Genomic DNA, 14,673 nt, shown 5'->3' with positions numbered 1-14,673 from the left:
CTTCAGTCACCTAAGCCAAAAGTAGAGTCATCCTTAAACTTACCATTCTCACCCTATTATTTACCAAGCCCTGTTAATTTCTCCAAAGCAGATATTAAGTTTGATCTTTGTTTTCCATTCTTATTGCCGCTGTTTTAATTTGTCAGGCCTTCATTTCTTTTTTTTTTTTCTTTTTTTTTTCTTTTTTTGGTGAGGGACGTTGGCTCTGAGCTAACGTCTGTGCCGGTCTTCCTCTATTTTGCATGTGGGATGCCTGCACAGCATGGCTTGGTGAGCAGTGTGTGGGTCCACACCAGGGATGCAAACCTGTGAACCTCGGGCTTCTGAAACGGAGCACACAAATTTAACCACTACACCGCCAGGCTGTTCCAGGCCTTCATGTCTTACCTGGATTATTGCTGTAGACTCCTTACTGGCCTCCCTCTTGCCAGCCTTGCCTCCTTATAATTCATCCTCTAAACTCTCCTGTGATTTTGTTCCCCACCTGCTTCCCACCTTTTCAGGGGTCTTTGATGTCTCTTGGGCCGCCTTTCTAACCTCACCTCACATGCCTGCCTGTCCCCAGCTTCCAGTGTAACTGAGCTTAAAATCTGTCCCTCTGTCCACAATGCTCTTTCCTCCCCTTAATTTTCCTAATAAATGAGTAGGCGCTTGCTTATGCTTCAGGCCCGCACTCACAGGGCCTTCTCTCTTGACAGTTTTTTATCGGCAGACGTGCTCATGCCACATTATTCCTCTCAACAACTTTGTGGAAGTTTTCATGCTACCACATCCTTGAGTTAAAGACATTCATATTTACCTGAGTATGCTCAGTGCCTGGTACAAATCAAGTACTCAGTACATGATTGTTGAATGGAAGAACTAAATTACTAAGGAATTAGACATATCTGTGTGTTACCTCTGACAGAAAGTAGGAACAGGGAATTCTTAAATACTGTGTAATCCCCAAACCTTTCTCATCTAAAGTTCTGGTTTCTTCCTCGTTTAATTTCCCTGGTAAAATTGATCACCGTTTGTTTAGGCCACCTCCTTTCCTTCTTAATAAGCATTCAGGTGATGTTAACTTTTGTAAAGGGAAGGAAGGACACAAAGGATGTAAATAATCACAAATATTATGTACTTCCAAAAATAATCCTAGAAATCAAAAATAATTTCTAGCTGGAAGCTTTTTGAAGGATGTAAGAAGTGTGTGCTTTTTATGTTCAATTTTAACTGCAACATGAACAAAATAAATGAAAATTCCTTTGAGTTGTGTTAAAGATAAGTGATCCTAATAAAAGGAAGATGAATGTGGTGGGTAGAATGTTAATCCTGCCGCTCCTGCTTCTGCTACAGTTGTGCATGGTTTTGGACAGGTCATTTCTCCTTTTGCAGCTCGGTCCTGTCTATGAAATCATAGATGGCTAGATTTCAGAGGCCCTCCTTCTTCTAATGAAACATAGGAAACTCTGTATGAAGGAAAGAAAAGCAGAACGGCTCTACTTTGGAATTGGGGGGTACCGTGCAAAATGAAGGGGAGAGAGGAGGAAATGGTTCTCCCTCCGCCGGGCTCTCCCTGTTTCCTACCTCGTCCCCCAGAGGTGGTCCTGCAGGATTTCCATGAAGTACAATTTGAAAGACACTGTATTGGATCGTGTGTGTATGAGTACTCTTATACTGAAGCTAAATCAGATGGAATCAGACATTTTAAAGTCACAGAATTTCAAGGAGTTTTGTATTTAAACTGCTTAATCTGGAATTCTAGTCTAATGTTCTTTTCGTGAGACTTTCCTGTCTTTTATTTTTTCATTCTCCCCAAACCCCCCAGCACATAGTTGTATGTTTTAGTTGTGGATCCTTCTGGTTGTGGCATGTGGGACGCCGCCTCAACGTGGCCTGACGAGCGGTACCATGTCTGCGCCCAGGATCCGAACCAGCAAAATCCTGGGCTGCCGAAGCGGAGCCTGCGAACTTAACCACTGGGCCATGGGGCTGGCCCCAAGACTTTCCTATCTTTGCATAATATTTAAGTCTCAATATATTTTATTCTTTAGGGTTTTCTGTACACATTATGTGTTGCTAATTTACTTTTTTACGGTTTAGTTTTATTTATTAAGATATTTTAATTCACCAAAGAGCATCAGTCACTGTTCCTCTCCTTTAGTCTGCACATTTCAGGGCACGTTCACAGTTAGCACCTGCACCTTGTTCTGTTGCTCACCACATGTCGCTGCGTGCGTACACTCATGACCATGAAAGCTAACTTGCACTGAGGACTTGTACGTGCCGAGCAGTGTTCTCAGTGCTTTACTTTCATGCACCCCACAATTCCGTGAAGTAGGCACCATTAGTACCCTCATTTCACAGAGAGGTTAAGCAGCTGGTCCAGAGCAACACGTCTAATAAGAGGTGGCACTGGGGTTTGAGCCTGGACAGTCTGATTCTAGAGCCCCACCCTTAGCCATTCTGCTAATCTTATAGGTATAACTGCATCCCACAAACATAAATTTTCTTGAAAGCAAATGAAAGAAAGATTAAAATTAATTTTCTTATTTTTATACATATTTTGAATTTCTTTTCAGAAATAATGAAAACCTATGTAAATCACTTAGCATTGTTGACTGGCCCATAGTAAGTACTTAGTAAATACTGGTTATTAGTAGCCTCAGCAATTGGGCACCTGTAATGACCATGGCATCGATTAGCAATTGAGAAGAAAAGTAAACAGCATTCCAGTTACTGGTGTTTCCCAGCTCTAAGGGAAAACTAGTGCCACTTATTTTACAGCGCGCTTTGCTCTCTAGCATCTGAGCAAGGTGTCCAAATGAAACTAAGATACTTTGTCATTTTCAATTCTTACCTAACAAATGCTGTCATTTTTATCTTGCCACCAGGTGGCAGCATATTACATAAGGAAATAATGTAAACGTTGTAGGCAGAGAATTTCAGTATTTTGCCTTAAAAACTGTTAAGCCATAATAAGAATAAAATATTACTGCCTGTTTCGCTTTGCCTCTGTCCACTCTCATCAGCTGTGAAGGCCCTCTTCGCATGTTGTTTCCGGCCTGCAGCCAGACCTGCCTCAGTCCTGCCCTGCACACCGTCTCCCTCTGTCAGTCAGTGCACCGAGTTTATTTTTCCTGCATCTTACGGAGATTTAAGCCTTTGTGCTTAGATTCCTCCAACCAAATTGTGTTAGTTCAGCAACAGAAAGAACTATACCCTCCTGTTCCTGTATCTTACTTAGTACTTAGAGGAAATCTAAGTACCAAATCTGTGGTAGCGATTTAATAGGTGCCCTTGGGTAAACGAGACATGATAGGTAGGATACACCGGCGTGTGTGTTTGCTGAACGTTTATTTGAATTACAATGCATTTATAGTTCTTCGTGGTTATGTTTATTTTAATTTGTGCTATAGAAGTCCCTGAAGATTCACTTAAGTTTAGGTATTATCAGGACCATTCAGATAACTACTGCCAAGAGTTGAAAGATGAGTGTCTGAGGTGGAAGGCAATTAATGGCTAATGAAGGTAAAGGACTGAACATGGCAATTAATCAAAGTAGGGCAGAGTGGAGCGGGGAGCTAATGGTAAAATGAGGGAGTCAGGCTGCTGACACTGGAGTGGAGCGCTGCGTGGGAAAGCAAGAGGCTCACCAAGTTAGGTTGGCTGCTGGGAAATCTGTTTATACATCGTAATCGTGCACCTGCCTAGACGGTGTTTGTTTCACAGCGCTAATAATGAAATCCTTTGACATCAGTTCTCAGCAAATTTTTTTCCTATTCTATAACCTGTTATTAATATTCAGATTTGACTATATTTGAAATGTAGAGATGAATATAATGTTCCTCCTTGTAGTTCTAACTTATGTGCCACAAAATCTGCAATGATCTTTAGGATGGCATGTTTTAAAAAATATTGTGTTTAAAAAAAAATATATATATATATATATATAGTATTAGGGCCAGCCTGGTGGCGCAGTGGTTAAGTTCGCACGTTCTGCTTTGGCAGCCCAGGGCTCGCCGATTTGGATCCTGGTGCGGACCTATGCACCCTTGTCAAGCCCTGCTATGGCAGGCGTCCCACATATAAAGTAGAGGAAGATGGGCATGGATGTTAGCTCAGGGCCAGTCTTCCTCAGCCAAAAGAAGAGGATTGGTGGTGGATGTTAGCTCAGGGCTAACGTTCCTCAAAAATAAAATAAAATAAAATAAAAATTAAGCTTAAAATATATACATATATATTGTATTAACTAATGCTAAAAATTTTCTGTAAGTATACCATCGGCTTGATTCATTTTTCTGATGTTAAGGAAATAACTATTCCAAATAATTTCCGAGGTTACAAAATCTTACCCTGGTAAACATCAAAACTTGTAAGAATGATGATGAAAGCATTTCCGAAGTGTATTTCAGATTATGTTAAACAGCAGATACTGAGCCCCTCTCTCCTTGATGAGTTGGACCATCGTCATTAACACTTGCACTCTGCCATCAGGAGCTGTGAGATGTCTGCACAAGTCTGCTGCTCCCACAGCTGCTGCCCCCATTGCCTCTTGCGCACTGCACATGCCCACCCATCCCACTTATCGCTCACACGGACGCACCCCTCACACATGCGCTCTCCTTCCTCCTCCTCATGATTCACTTCTATAGCCTAGAAAACAGAAAAAGTAAAACTCGTTAAAATTATGTCTGAAATTGGAAGGAATTTCGAGTTGAAACTGTCCTATTAAAGCATAAGCTTTAGTGTAAAAGCCTTGTAGTATCTATGTAGTTAACTTGTTGCTGATTTCCTCATTTTTTTCTGTGTTCTAGAGGTATTTCAGATTGTTGCCTCTCTACCTTGAAAAATATATATGGGGATTGATTTTTAGAGACTAGAGTGAAATGAGCGATTAAAGAAAATTCTAGCCAAATATTTTAACAGATACGTCTTTCAAAGTTCTTGAAATGCTTTGCGGCTTTAGTGGGCAGGTGTCATCTGTGACACCCAAGGCTCTTATCTTAGACGTTTCATTTGATCCCTAATAAGCCTTTTAACATTATTTGGCTAATGTTTCATTATATTTGAGTACTCAGCAATTTCAGTCCATAGCTACACGTTTTTAAAGCAGGTGTACTAATGTCTACATTTGTCACATTAGGTTTTAAACTGAGGGTTTCTTAAAATTGATTATTAATTACTTAATATACATTAAATATTAATTTTTTGCTATGGTGTAGATAAAACAATCATTTATATAGTATCCTCTCTATAATATGCTAAGAGGAGTGGAAAATATTTTATTTCATTGTCTTTAATATGTAATCAGAAAGTTGGATGACAACTAAGTGTAGCATTGTCTGAAGACTATATCGTTGAGATGATAGGAATTATAAGAGAAAATGTAACCATTTGTTATATTTCAATTGTAATGAAATTAATTGCATGTCTTTACAATATAAAATACCTCTTAAGTCCATTGGGTACAACTGTTCTTAAAGGTGCTTAATAAAATATTAAGTACTATTTAAGTAATAAAATTAATAGTGACTTGGACAATTTTATATAACATAACTTTCTTACGCCAATTTTTAAAGTGATTCATCAACAAATTAGCAAAAAGTCGATTTATTACATAAATTGGTATATTTAATAATGACATATAATATAAATGCTTATTTATATAAAGTTGTAACTCACTTATGGGAGTAGTTCTGTCTAACGTTCTCGTGAAATGTACCCATGTGGGTGCCCCTGTAAGGAATTCAAGCCCCTTAAGTTTATGAATTTGTTGACTTCAATATTTAGTTAGCCTGGTTTCTAAGTCCATCATCATAATTGACATGTTGTTGGAAATAAAGTTGTTTTTTCTTGTTTATAAGGATAACTTCAATTTTGAGGAATATGAATCAATTCAGAGTTGGCTGAAAGCCAATTTCTCTTTCACTTTAACTCCAGCACACACACATGAAAAGCACACTTGCTTCCTAAGTGCCTTGCGAATCTGCAGTGATTAATTCTTCTCATTATTTTGCTGCAAATTCTCATGACCCTCTCTGATGATTTGATCAGCCACTTAGAGTTTATGCATATTCATATCTCTGTGCTCCTGCTGCACCGTTCACGTCTCCTTCCCTGACTGGTGTGTTCTTGGTGCAGTAATTGAGCTGCAGTAGATTGATTACTTTGGGGAGCTGTAAGGCCTTTAAAGGTGAAAACATATCAGTCCTGTTAATTAGGAAACAAAAGCTCTGGTGGCAAGTTCAGCAGTCAAATGTTTCCAGTGTAGAAAAGACAAAAGGTATGATTTGTTCCTCTCCATAAACCCTGTTTACTTTACAAATGTTGAATTGTCTGTATCAGTGGTAGATAGCTTTCTTTTATGAATTTTCATAGAATGCTAATTGAAGAGGACCTGACTTATAATATTAATGCTTTTATCTGTGATCTCTCAAATCTGATGGTCTAGCACCTGAGTTTATATACACCTTTTGTAGCATTGGCAATATTTGTATAAAATATCTTAATTTACATAAATATCAAATGCCTGTGTATTAATTTTGGTATTCAGGGACTTCATTTGGTCACAGTGTTCTAACATTAATTTTTTGTCAGTGCTGTATGGGAAAAGGGTGAGACTTTATTCAACATGGCATAGAAGTTGAGCTGCCTTTTATCTCTTTATCATAAGCATCCTTTGGTTCTTTCTCTCTTAAACTGTGTATTAAATAATACATTGTCCTAGCTAAAAGGATCCTGTGTGGCACAGTGGCCTCCAAAAGTAAGCCACTTTCAATATGGAAGTTTATGCCGTTTATCTAGTTGACAAGGTTTTCTAATGCGTGTTCTCACGTTATGTTACCTCCCACCCATCATGAATTTTTCTTTTGAGATATAATTCACATACCATAAAATTTGCCCTTTTAAAGGCTGCAGTTCACTGGGTTTTAGTATAGTCACAAAGTTCTGCCACCATCACCGTTATCTGATTCCAGAACATTTTCATCACCCCAAAGAGAAACTCCAGACTCATACGCTGCCATTCCCCCCTTCCCCTAGCCCCTGGCAACCAGTAATCTACTATTTCTCTCTATGGATTGACCTCTTCAGGACACTTCCTATACAGTCATGCATTGCTTAACCAGGGGGATTCGTTCTGAGAAATGTGTCGTTAGGTGATTTCATCATTGTGCAAACATCATAGAGTGTATCTACACAAACCTGCATGGTATAGCCTACAACACACCTAGGCTGTTTGGTACTGATCTCGTGGGACCAGCGTCATATATGCAGTTTGTCATTGACTGAAACATCGTTATGGGGCACGTGACTATAAATGGAATTGTACTATATGTGGTCTTCTATGTCTGACTTTTACCTACCATAATGTTTTCATGGTTCATCCACACTGTAGCATGAATTGGTACTTCATTTTTTTTATGGCTGAATAATATTCCATTATATGGTTGTGCCATGTTTTGGTTTTCATTCACTTGATGAACATTTGTGTTGTTTCCACTTTTTGGCTATTGGCGCTAATAATGCTAATAAGCATTCACATAAATCTTTCCCTTGGTCTTGATCTTAGGGGGAAAGTTTTCAGTCTTCACCACTGGGTATGATGTTAGCTGTGGTTTTTTCTTGGATGCTGTTTATCAGGTTGAGGAAGTTGCCTTCTAGTCCTACTTTATTGAGTATTTTTGTGGTGAAATGTTGGATTTTGTCAAATGCTTTTTCTGCATCTGTTGAAATGATTGTGTGGTTTTTATCCTTTATTAATATGGTGTATCACATTGGTTGATTTTCTTATGTTGAACATTATGATATTCTATAGAGCTTTTGTACAATGTTCTTGCATCGTTTTGGTTTTAAAATAATTTGAACCAATTTCTCTGCCTTGTATTTCAGGCATTTATTAATACAGCAAAAGAGATTTATGAAAAAATCCAAGAAGGAGTCTTTGACATTAATAATGAGGTTAGTACATATTAATATTATTGGCTAATATTAATTTAGAATTGAATTTTAATTACTAATTGCAGTCATGATTTTGTATTTTTTTAATTCCTAAAATGGATCTATGATGGCAGTTACCACATTAGTTTATAACCGTCCAACTGAAAATTTTTTATATGTTGTATAATAGTTAAATGTTTATGTTTTAGTAGAGCATCACTTTATCTGTGAAAACAGATTAAAGTGACCCTATCCATTTATTGCCAGCAATGCAAAATAATATAAATCCTCCAAAGAAAGAACAACCTCCACTTTCATCCACACATCCATATGGTGTCATCTGCTTTGGGGAATGATTTCTAGTGTGTAAATGCATGTACTGTGTTACTAATGCAAGATGTTCTCTCTCTTGTCTGGTATGAAAGAGGGAAATACCCAATTTGGAAATTACTCCCAGTATAGCATAGCATGTTTTCAGGAGACTAAATTAATACATGTAATTGGTAATTGGCACTGGTGGGGGTTTTTTTGTTTTTTTGGGTTTTTTTGTAAAACTATTTTGAGCCAGTTTTGATCAACATGATTAGGATAAAATGTAAAGCTTTGAAGCATGTAATTCAGAGTATTTATCGGAAGTCATCATTTTGACCTAAATCCTCACTATGCATTTATCCTTATTTGTTTCAGAACATTTATGTGAGTAAAACATATTATTTACTTCTATGTAAATATTTTGCCATTTTCTATTAAGACTTTTTGCTTCCAAGAGAAAAACCCTCATTCCTCCCCAGTTACCGTTAAGAAAGCATTGGGTTGGGAGGCCATTGCACGTGTTTCTCTTGGCCTGCACATGAACAGGGCTCTTTATTATTTGCCTCAATATTCTTTGCTAAAACAGACAACATTTTGCCTGATGTTTCCAAAAAGTACTTGATTTTCTGATTTCTTTGAATTTGGAGTAATATCATTTCTAAATCCTATCTTCAGGGCTTATGTGGCAGTAGATCTCGAGTTAATTTAAAGGCGACACCATTCAGACTAATGCCATATAAATTGAACAGTAATTGGGCCTCTCTTTCAAAGGGCACGTTCATTGTTTCTGTCTGGTTTCATATAGTAGCTGACTGCTTTACTGTGCCTGGTGCGGCTGTGATTGTAATGTGCTGTCAGGAGCCAACAGGCCGTGCAATTTATTTGGCCTAATGCCAAGCCTGACTCCTTGATTCCTCAAGAAGTTGCTACCAGCCCAGAGGGGGCAAAACCAATGAGCCATAGGGCATGCTTTTTATTAAAGAGGAGTCAAAAGAGCGAAAAGAAACCACATCAGCTGCTGTCAATACTGAGCTAGTGCCAGAAACCCCAAGGCTACTACTGTTGCAGAACGACTGCCAAGCGCTATAAATCTGAGATTTACTGTGACGTAAAGTTTCCTTAAGAGCTTAATTTCTGAAGCTACTGTATTACTTTTCTCAAAGTGTTGTATTTTTAGGTAAAATCCACTTGAGGGAGTGAGGGTTAAGACATAAGTGTGAGTTTGATGAATGAAAGAACTACTCTGTGTGTGGGTTCTTGGCAAGCTGCCCTGTCTTTGGGGATCATAGAAATTATTGATGACACAGAACACTCATGTGCCCTTAGCCTGTACAGCTGATTCAACATGGAACAGAAATGCTGCCGAGAGAGAAGATTTTACGTCGCATTAAAGCAGCATAGCCTTTGCCTATTTTGATACTTTAAAGATTACTTGCAACAATTGTTTTAAACAGTTTCTCCTTTGTGAGAATTCCCTGAAAAGCAGCGCTATCCAGTTTCTGTTTACCCAGTGCCTGGTATGATAAAGAATTATTTTCAGAAGTACTTCCACAGTATTGTTTTTAAAAGGAAGGAACATCCCCTACGAGATACTGTTTTAATCGTTGGAAAAATCTGTCTAATACATATTTTTCTGAGTTGTTTGGTAAAATCGTGTCGTTAAAATTAAACGGGGGGCCGGCCCAGTGGCATAGTGGTTAAGTTTGCACGCACACTCCACTTTGGCGGCCCAGGGTTCACGGGTTGCCATCCCAGGTGCAGATCAAGGCACTGCTTGTCAAGGCATGTGGCGGCAGCGTCCCACAGATAAAATAGAGGAGGATGAGCACACTGTTAGTGCAGGGCCAGCCTTCTGCACCAAAAAAAAAGGGGGGGGGGGGGGGAATCAATATAGTTCGTTAAAAAAAAAGAAATGCGTTTTTAAAATTTAGTTAAACTATGCTATCTGATTGGATCCAGTTACGTATTTTTTTTCTCTTTCATTTCAGGCAAATGGCATTAAAATTGGCCCTCAGCATGCTGCTACTAATGCCACACACGCAGGCAATCAGGGAGGACAGCAGGCCGGGGGAGGCTGCTGTTGAATCCGTTTTTACTGTCTCGCTGCCCACATGGGGCTACTCACTTACTCGTTCACCCTCTCCTCCTGCTCAGCTGAGACATGAAACTATTCGAAATGGCTTTATGTCACAGAAGACTTTAATCCTTCGAATTCTTGTATAACTTTGAATAAATGGTTAATGTTCACTTAAAAAGACAGATTTTGGAGATTGTATTCATATCTATTTGCATTTGATTTCTAGGTCAATTGATGTGATTATTTTTGTTAAATGTTGTCTTGTGCCCTTCCCTACGAACTGAATTGTATTAAACACTACAAAGTCATCTTGAGTATTTTAAATTGGTTTGTGTAGTTAGGTTTCCCAACACCTGTGGTTACCTAATGTTTAATATTATAGAACTGTCCTCAGAAAGTTTGTCAATTTTCAAGGCTATAAGGAAAAACAGAAGGACTCTTTTAATTCTATATTTATCATTACTTTCTGTATATATAGTTTAATAACCTGCTTGGGTGTAATTTGCCAAGCTTGAATTCTTTAATGCATTTGCATAAATTCTATACCATTTAGAGCTTAAAGCTACAGAAGCATTGTTAGGAATTGCTTGGACACTGAATTTTAAACTTTTTGACATTGTTAACGAGCATGTTCATCTTTTCTTGTCACTAGTTCAAGAAAAATATGCTTAATGTACATTACTAAAGACTATGTATGTGTTAACCTGTTTTACTGCCAAAAGTTTGCTATTTGTCCACAATTTCTTTAAGACCTGTTCAGAAAAGGATTTGTTTGCCTTAACAAATACTGTTGGGTAAAAACACAGTATAATGAGTGAAATGGTTGCACGCAGGAACAGCCTACACCTGAGTGACTCCAAGAAGAAGGGATGTCCACGCTACGCGTAGATGGCACGTTATGAGGACTTTAATCTTTCCTTAAACACAATAATGTTTTCTTTTTCTTTTATCCACATGATTTCTAAGTATATTTTTCATGCAGGACAGTTTTTCAACCTTGATGTACAGTGACTGTGTAAAATTTTTCTTTCAGTGGCAACCTATAATCTTTAAAATATGGTAAGCATCTTGTCTGTTTTGAAAGGGATATGACAATAAACCTACCAGATGGAAAATCCTGTTAAAAAGTAGACAAGCTTTAGTAATTTACTCAGTGTGGTGGTTTTATCCTTTTTTTTCTTTCTTTCCCTTGGTCTATAATGAAATTGTTATAGCAGTGCAAAAATAAAGTCCTATGTATAAAAGTGTCCTTTTTTTATTATGACCACATCACTTTTTAAAGATGTGTTTTTTTGGTCCATCCACAGCTCTTACACGTATTTAAGCATATTTTTTTAAAGGGTCAGAATGTTCAACACTTGCCCTTTTTAAAAATTTTGCGAAAATATGAGACAACTCTTCACAATACCAAAATTCTTTCTGTTACTGATGATGTGAGTATTTTCCACTCCTCAGCCAGCACAAAAGCACATTTTAACCATGAGAAAGCTTTATAATAAGTTCTCAGTATGAAACTAACCACTTTCACTTCACTCGCTGACTTCAACTCTCTTCAGTCTTCCCGGAAGATTCAGCAATGCTGTGTCAAAGCCTGGACACGACTTGTGGGAAATCACCTAGTGCATCTTAATTTGGCTTTGACTAGCTCCTGGAGGGCAGAGGGAAGGGTGAGAGGGAATCGAGTTTCTTGAATATTTTTATTATACACTTTTTCTTCCTTAAAGCGGTCATATCAAATTCACTGATCTTACTCCTCGCTCTCTTCAGTGACGTAGGAAAAGTTAAGACAACTAGGACTTGGTCTGCGCTATACCGAGAAGAGGATGACTCTTTGCAAATGGTTGTTTTTAAACTGCTGTTAACTTTTCCAGACGGTTAATGTTTATTTTCCATGCTGTCTCCCTTAATTCTTTTATAAATCAAGTATAAGAAGAGAAACTAATGGTACAGCAAACCAGCACATGTATTTTAATGCCCTAAGAAAAGATGGAGCTCTCAAATTACAGCTCCTACCGCAGCATCCGTCATCTGCTTGGTCTCGGGCAGCAGGGCCGAGTAGTGGACGTCTCTGTAGTTGTCACCACTCTCTCTACAAGTCTCATCTCCCGTGAAAGAATATACGGGATTTACGTCAGCTGACAAGGCAGTGTTACCGTCTGGTTTCTACGCTGTGCTCGTTTTATTATCCCTATCACAAATAATGTACCATTGGCACCTGTAATTGAATCTTTAATATTGTGTCTGAGTCTAATTGATCTTTGATCAATTTTTGTAGCAGCTGTAGACATGTTTTAAGAGCTAGAAAATCAGTCACTAAAAAAATAAATACAACTTTTAATGTCTCAAGATGTAACATTCCGAAGTTGTAATCTTCAAAAAGTCAATGTTACTGTTTGTCTTCTGAATTTAAGACAATTGAGGAAATTTTTGAAAGAGTAGCATATAATTAGACACACAATTCAAACAATATGTGGGAGCTAAACTGGATCTTCATACACAGTTTGTTTTTAATTTTAAAATAGCCTGTTAGCAGGAAAATAGTCCCTGTTGAATCTTCTAATAGTCAAGAGGATAGGAATGTAAATGATACTGAAATGTGTCTAATCACTCAAAAAGTGATCTATATCTGGCTTTGGGACATATTAAATATTCTCTCATATGTAGTAAAGCCCCATCTAAGCTCAGTACTGAGGTTGGCAGCATAGGGTTTGACTGAACTAAAAATTAATACAAAAAGATAACCCTGTTTCATAATAAACAAGATTGACTATACATAGACAAACCAACGTACTTGTGTTTCTTAGAAGAAAGGGTTTACATGTGCTTTGGTGTTCAAATGAAAATAGATCCTAAGCCCGTAGGAAGCTTCTCCTTGCATTGATGTATACTAGATATTGGCACTTGGTTCAAGTCATGATGGGAAACGTTCAAGTGCCAGTGTGTATATTTAGTATTCATTAGCTTTACAAAACCATGAAGCCAACTCTCGAAAATTGAAGAACATGAGACCAAAATCCTGATAGAAAATGGAAGAAGACAAGTCAATGAAAAGAAGATATAGAAATGTCTCTCAAATATATTTTAGAAATTCAAGCATAGAGAAATGCAAATTAAAACTGATAAACCATTTCTCACCTGTGAGGGTAGAAGAAAGTTAAAAGTTTGTCAACATTCCATTGGTGAAACACTCTCCTGTTGCTGGTGGAAGTGCAGACTGGTGCTGCCTTTCTGGAGAGGAACGTGGCAATACCTAATAAAACCAAATAGACTCACTCGTTGACCCAGCAGTCTCACTTTTAGGAAAATGCCCTGATCATCCCTCCAACAATGCAAAAGCACGTGTGCACAAGGTTGCTCGCTGCAGCATTGCTTGTAAATGCAAAATAATGGGACGTAATCTAAAATCTATACATAAGAGAGTTCAGTAGACTATGGTACACGGTGGAGTCCTACACAGGGGTGAAAAGTATGAGGAAAAGCTCTGTGAGCTCATGCCATGATTTCCAGGATATATTGTTAAGTGAGAAAAGCAAAGTGCAAGAGTGCCTACGGTTTAACTTCCTTCATGTAATAAATATCTGCCCATCTGTGCAAAAGAAACACAGGAAGAATAAACTAGAAATTAATGAGACTGGTTACCTACAGAGGGTAAGTCCAGAGTGCAAAGTAAGGAGGATTGGGAATGGGGTATTTGGGCTAAGTGACACCTCGCTCAGATACATTTTTATTTAACTCGTCTCGGAATTCTAGTAATGTTCCACATACTCCAAAAAAGAAGAAATTAAAATCAACCATGGTGTGCAGGGAACTCAAAACGAAATAGAAACTGAGCAAACCTACCTAAATTACAAATGAGTGACATTACCACACTGAAGGGGTCAAAAAAAACCAGGGCTGGCCCGGTGATGCAGCAGTTAAGTGCACACGTTCCACTTCGTCGGCCCAGGGTTCACCAGTTCAGATCCTGGGTGCAGACATGGCACTGCTTGGCAAGCCATACTGTGGCAGGCGTCCCACATATAAAGTAGAGGAAAATGGTCAGAGATGTTAGCTCAGGGCCAGTCTTCCTCAACAAAAAGAGGAGGGTTGGCAGCAGTTAGCTCAGGGCTAATCTTCCTCAACAAAAAAGAAAAAAAAGCAACTTTGGAAAAGGGGATTTTTGACTGTATAATGTAAAGCTAAAGATGAACTGTACACAAATATACTCCGGCTAGTAAAGAGATGTGGCTTAGCAATTCTAAAAATGCCTTTTGCATGTTAAGCAAATAAATATATAGTGGACAATGAAAGATCCATAATGAAAGCAAAGCTTCTCATTATTGAGAAAGTAGTTACAAATAAAAGTTGGGAAAGTCTAGAATGAA

At 38.1% G+C, this 14,673-nt stretch overlaps 1 protein-coding gene across 2 annotated transcripts in view; it reads left to right on the top strand.

Annotated features, from left to right (window-relative positions):
• RAB2A (RAB2A, member RAS oncogene family) overlaps positions 1-11,553 on the top strand; it is a 95,997-nt gene extending 84,444 nt beyond the window's left edge. The window contains exons 7-8 of one of the 2 annotated variants that reach the window (XR_011543029.1): positions 7,873-8,163; positions 10,192-11,553. Coding sequence is in view for 1 of the 2 variants with exons in the window: in XM_070630539.1 (XP_070486640.1) it covers positions 7,873-7,941; positions 10,221-10,316 (165 nt within the window). In the remaining variant the exon portion in view is untranslated. The remainder of the gene's footprint in view (positions 1-7,872; positions 8,164-10,191) is intronic. The other variant, XM_070630539.1, reaches the window with a different exon arrangement.
• Positions 11,554-14,673: the final 3,120 nt, after the last annotated feature.

This window comes from Equus przewalskii, chromosome 8 (assembly GCF_037783145.1).
Source record: "Equus przewalskii isolate Varuska chromosome 8, EquPr2, whole genome shotgun sequence".
NCBI lineage: Eukaryota > Metazoa > Chordata > Mammalia > Perissodactyla > Equidae > Equus > Equus przewalskii.
The sequence above is the reverse complement of the archived record's forward strand: the minus strand, read 5'-3'. Positions and strand labels throughout refer to the sequence as shown.